This window comes from Cyclospora cayetanensis, unplaced genomic scaffold, assembly GCF_002999335.1.
Source record: "Cyclospora cayetanensis isolate NF1_C8 unplaced genomic scaffold, CcayRef3 CcayRef3_contig_102, whole genome shotgun sequence".
Taxonomy (NCBI): domain Eukaryota; phylum Apicomplexa; class Conoidasida; order Eucoccidiorida; family Eimeriidae; genus Cyclospora; species Cyclospora cayetanensis.
In genome coordinates this window covers 141,016-145,700 of record NW_020312040.1, presented here as the reverse complement: position 1 = coordinate 145,700, position 4,685 = coordinate 141,016, and the positions used below count along the sequence as shown (strand labels likewise).

The window sequence follows — 4,685 nt, the reverse complement described above, 5'->3', positions numbered from 1 at the left end:
TGTCTTGATGCTACTGCTACTATTGTTTTCATGCTACTGCTACTACTGTCTTGATGCTACTGCTACTTCTGTCTTGATTTTCCTGCTACTACTGTTTTGATGCTACTGCTACTGTTGTTTTCATGTTACTGCTGTACTTTATGCTACTGATGCTACTGGTTTGCTGCTACTGCTGTACTTTATGCTACTGCTACTACTGTCTTGATGCTACTGCTACTATTGTTTTCATGCTACTGCTACTACTGTCTTGATGCTACTGCTACTTCTGTCTTGATTTTCCTGCTACTACTGTTTTGATGCTACTGCTACTGTTGTTTTCATGTTGCTGCCGTACTTTATGCTACTGCTACTACTGTCTTGATGCTACTGATACTACTCTTTTGACGGTACTGCTGTACTTTATGCTACTGCTACTGCTATACTTTTTGCTACTGCTACTACTGTTTGAGGCGGCATCTTTCACTGCCGCTCGCTCCTGTAGTTGATCGGTCGGTGCGCTGCGCTGTGAAAAATTTGGATCGAGTGTTTTAATTTAGCCTGGCGGAGAGGCGACTCTGCACCCCTACACTTCTCTCGCGCAGCTTGTTTTTCATTTTCGCAGTGTGTGTTGCATGTGCATGCATGCGGATGCAACAATTGCAGACCTGGAACGGCTGCTGGCGGCTTCCAAAAGTAGGCTTGCTGCAGCTGCAGCGATCCTTGCGACTGCGTCTGCCTAGCTGTATGAGTTACGGGCTGCTTCGCCTTCTGTTACAGCCGTTTCAAGCGGCTTGACGCTGCATATTTGCGTCTACCCCTGCATATTTGCGTCTACTCCTGTGTATTAGCGTCTATTCCTGTGTATTAGCGTCTACCCCTGCATATTTGCGTCTACCCCTGCATATTTGCGTCTACCCCTGCATATTTGCGTCTACTCCCGTGTATTAGCGTCTACCCCTGCATATTAGCGTCTATTCCTGTGTATTAGCGTCTACCCCTGCATATTTGCGTCTACTCCTGCATATTTGCGTCTACTCCTGCATATTTGCGTCTACCCCTGCATATTTGCGTCTACCCCTGCATATTTGCGTCTACCCCTGCATATTAGCGTCTATTCCTGTGTATTAGCGTCTACCCCTGCATATTTGCGTCTACCCCTGCATATTTGCGTCTACTCCCGTGTATTAGCGTCTACCCCTGCATATTTGCGTCTACCCCTGCATATTAGCGTCTATTCCTGTGTATTAGCGTCTACCCCCGTGTATTTGCGTCTGCTGCCTGCCTTTCCTCAGGCTACTCCACACTGGTAGGGAATTTTCCCTTCGCCACGGCTGCTCGACGCAGCCTGAGCTGTGCCTTCGGCTCGGAGATGCGATGTCTTGTCAAAGAGCTGAGGAACACTGTAAGCAGCAGCAGCACACGCATGCATGGATAGGAGGAGGAGGATTAGCAGCAGGAGCAGCAGCAGCCCATGGGAGGGAGTACCCCACAATGCAGCCGCGATTGCCGGTAAAAAACAATTATTTTTTTTGCGTGGTTCAGGGTTGCTCCTTCATTCGCTGCTTCAAAGCAAACAACCGCAAGAAGCCACGGTGTTTTGATGACGCTCTGGTATACACGCAGCTACACAGCAGGTACATATTTACATGTATAACACAAGCTTCGCAGGCTGTAGCAGTTGTGTCTTTCCACACTGGCGATCCTCGATCTGTGCGACTCTTTCTCTCTGTCTGTCTCTGTCCGTGTGTCTCCTTTATATGCACCATTTGTGGGCCCCCTGTCTAACGCTGCCTTCCAATGCGTAGTTCGCGTCTACACACTTTCTTCTTCTGTGCTTCTCGTGAGGCTATGTCGCTGAAGTTTTAAAAGGGTTGCGACAGGCGCAAGCAAGCGGCAAAACACCCCTTGCAGCGCGCTGTTTGCCCTTCGTTCTTGCTGCTAGGCTGCTGTCGCAGAGTATTGCAGGCTCACACACGTGAGGAGGTGTCCGTCCCTGAATTGTGTGTCTGAGGTGTGTGTGTGCTGTGGTCGCGATTGTGTGTCTTGGTGCTGCAGCGGAGCTGTCGCTGTGCTGCAAGTCTTGAAAAAAGGCTTTGCTTCACGCCTGTCTTTCAGCGAACTCATGGAGCGCTACCCCCAGGCCCTCCCACCCTCTCTGCTGTCTTGCTTCGCTTCCTCGAAAGAAGCAGTAGAACTTCTCCTGGCTGCCCTCAAATTTCCACCATGTGCGCTCACAAAAGGCTTCTGCTGCTGCTGCTGCACTCAACGATTGTTTGTGTATCTCTAGTGCCGACTTTTCTGTCGCTACGCCCTGTTGGCGTTCCGACAGAAAAAAAACTCCCCCTCTCTAGCGCTTATTGTAGGCCCACTGCACTAACCCATATAAAAGTATATACATACACATATATCTTCGTGTGCGTTTCTCTGTGTGTATGTTTATGTGTATGTTTATGTGTATGTTTGTGTGTGTGTTTATGTGTGTGTGTTCATGTGTATGTCTGTGTATGTGTGCCACTGCTTGCTGCAGGTGAGTACAAAGTAGGCCTGTCTCAGGTGTTTCTCAGGCAGAACGGCCTTGACAGACTCGACGCCTTCCTCTGTCCTTCAGCCGGAGAACAACAACAGCAGCAACAACAGCAGCAACAACAGCAGCAACAACAGCAGCAGCAGTTTGAGGATCTGGCTGCTGAGATGCTGCGGCTACGGGGGGCCTTTAGGCGGCGTCGCCTCCTGCAGCGACTTCGAGGAGTTGCGCGTGTAGTCCTCTTGCTAAAGCGGCAGAGAGGTTTGTCTCATACTGTTGCTCACCTGCAGTGTGTTGCTAGGAGCACTCAATCTCTTTCATCGTTCGAGAACCTCCAGCCTCTGTCTACGCCAACGTTGTGCTGCCTTCTGCGTTGCAGCGAGTTGCCTTTCCCGGCTGTGCGCTGCCCGCGTATTGCTGTCTCGGCTCATTGAGAAGCGCAGAACGGCCTTACAGAGGCTTTTAGCTTCTGTAGTCGCCGAGCTGCGTGCTGCAGCAGCAGCAGGAGAAGGAAAAGCAGCAGCAGCAGAAGCAATAGCGGCTGCAGAAGGAGAAGGAAAAGGAGACGTATCAGCAGAAGCAGGAGCAGGAGAAGTATCAGCAGAAGCAGGAGAAGTAGCAGCAGAATCAGGAGCAGGAGAAGCATCAGCTGAAGCAGGAGCAGGAGAAGTAGCAGCAGAAGCAGGAGCAGGAGAAGTAGCAGCAGTCGCCAACAGGGGGAGGGAAGGTGATCTGCTGAGGGTGGAAGCGGCAGCGCGTTGCATGCAGGTAATTCAAAGAAAGGCAGCTGCAGCTTTTGTATCCAGCAGCTCGCAGGACCCGCTCACCGAGCTCTGCAGCTAGCTACAGCTGGCTAGCTAGCTAGCTAGCTAGGCCGCACCTCTTGCCAGAATAGCATTCGCAGTTCCTACACAATTATGCATCCCGCCAATGACTTGGAGGAGATGAATCGGACGAAACACGCAGCTAGCTGGTTAGGGAAAAAGCTTTTTACGGGCTTTTAGCCACGCTTGAAGACCTCCCCCCGAGGGCAAAGCGCGCAGACGTCGACAGGTAGTAGCGACTCGCCTTGTGTCTTTCAGTTTCTTGGCTAGCTCTCAAGCGCCGCCGTGTCTACGAAGGCACTTGAGAGCGACTCTACTAGAAAGAGATTGAGAGAGGCAGCTATGCAGGGGTGGAGATTTGTGTTGGGTCGTCTGAGCACACAGAAAAGGTCCACAAGGGCTAAACGCGGCATCCAGCTGCGTATCGAGCAACTCACGGCTCAGCAAGAAATCTTTCGATGCTTCTTTCTGCTTCAGCGCCACTGGAGAGTATACCGCATGCACCGTCTGAAGAAGCTGCTTCAGCGGCAGTTGCAGCACCAGCATGCAGAGACGCAGAAGGACCAGCTGATGATTCAGGGAGGCTTCTTAAGGCCTTCCGTTCTTAACAGGCAGGACGCCTCAGCAGGGGAGGCAGCGAGCCGTCGAAACTTCGTAAAGCGTGGTCGGTATGGGGAGGCGGCGTCTGCGTCTGTTGCTTTTCTAGAGCAGCAGCAGCAGCAGCAGCAGCAGCAGCAGCAGCAGCGGCTGCAGACATTCGTGGAGGCGGCAGCAGTATGCATTCAGAGACACTGGAGGGGCCTTAACAGCAGGAGGGGAAAGGAGGAACTTACACGCCAAGTCATTCTCTTGCAGAGAGTCGCCAGAAGGTGGCTAGCCAGGAGGCAGGACGCCTTTAGGGCTTCTGTCAATCAACACTCTACCCGCTCTGGTATCTGTACTGGTACGTGGCAACAACAACAACAAGAAAAGCAGCAACAACAAGAAATGCAGCAGCAACAACAAGAAAAGCAGCAACAGCAACAGGAACAGCAGCAACAACATGAAATGCAGCAGCAGCAACAACAAGAAAAGCAGCTGCAACAACAACAAGAAAAGCAGCTGCAACAACAACAAGAAAAGCAGCTGCAACAACAAGAAAAGCAGCTGCAACAACAAGAAAAGCAGCTGCAACAACAAGAAAAGCAGGCATCACAGTTGCAGGTTGCAAGAGACGAGAACGTCCGTTGTGTGGACGCCTCTGTCTTACTCCCTGAGTGGAAACAGGCAGCAGTTGATGCGGCAGCAGCAGCGCGCTGCGCTGCAGCAGAGGCCCGCGCTGCTGCAGCTGCGGTGTCTAGACAGCGGACAGACATGGC

At 51.7% G+C, this 4,685-nt stretch overlaps 1 protein-coding gene across 1 annotated transcript; it reads left to right on the top strand.

The window, feature by feature from the left end:
- Positions 1 to 2,101: 2,101 nt before the first annotated feature.
- Positions 2,102 to 4,485, top strand: LOC113147519 (probable serine/threonine-protein kinase mps1; the record flags this gene model as incomplete). The annotated part of the gene is made up of 5 exons (XM_026338346.1): positions 2,102 to 2,219; positions 2,507 to 2,734; positions 2,883 to 3,004; positions 4,084 to 4,218; positions 4,381 to 4,485. Coding segments are annotated over exons 1-5 (708 nt in total), but the record flags the coding sequence as incomplete, so codon positions are not given.
- Positions 4,486 to 4,685: the final 200 nt, after the last annotated feature.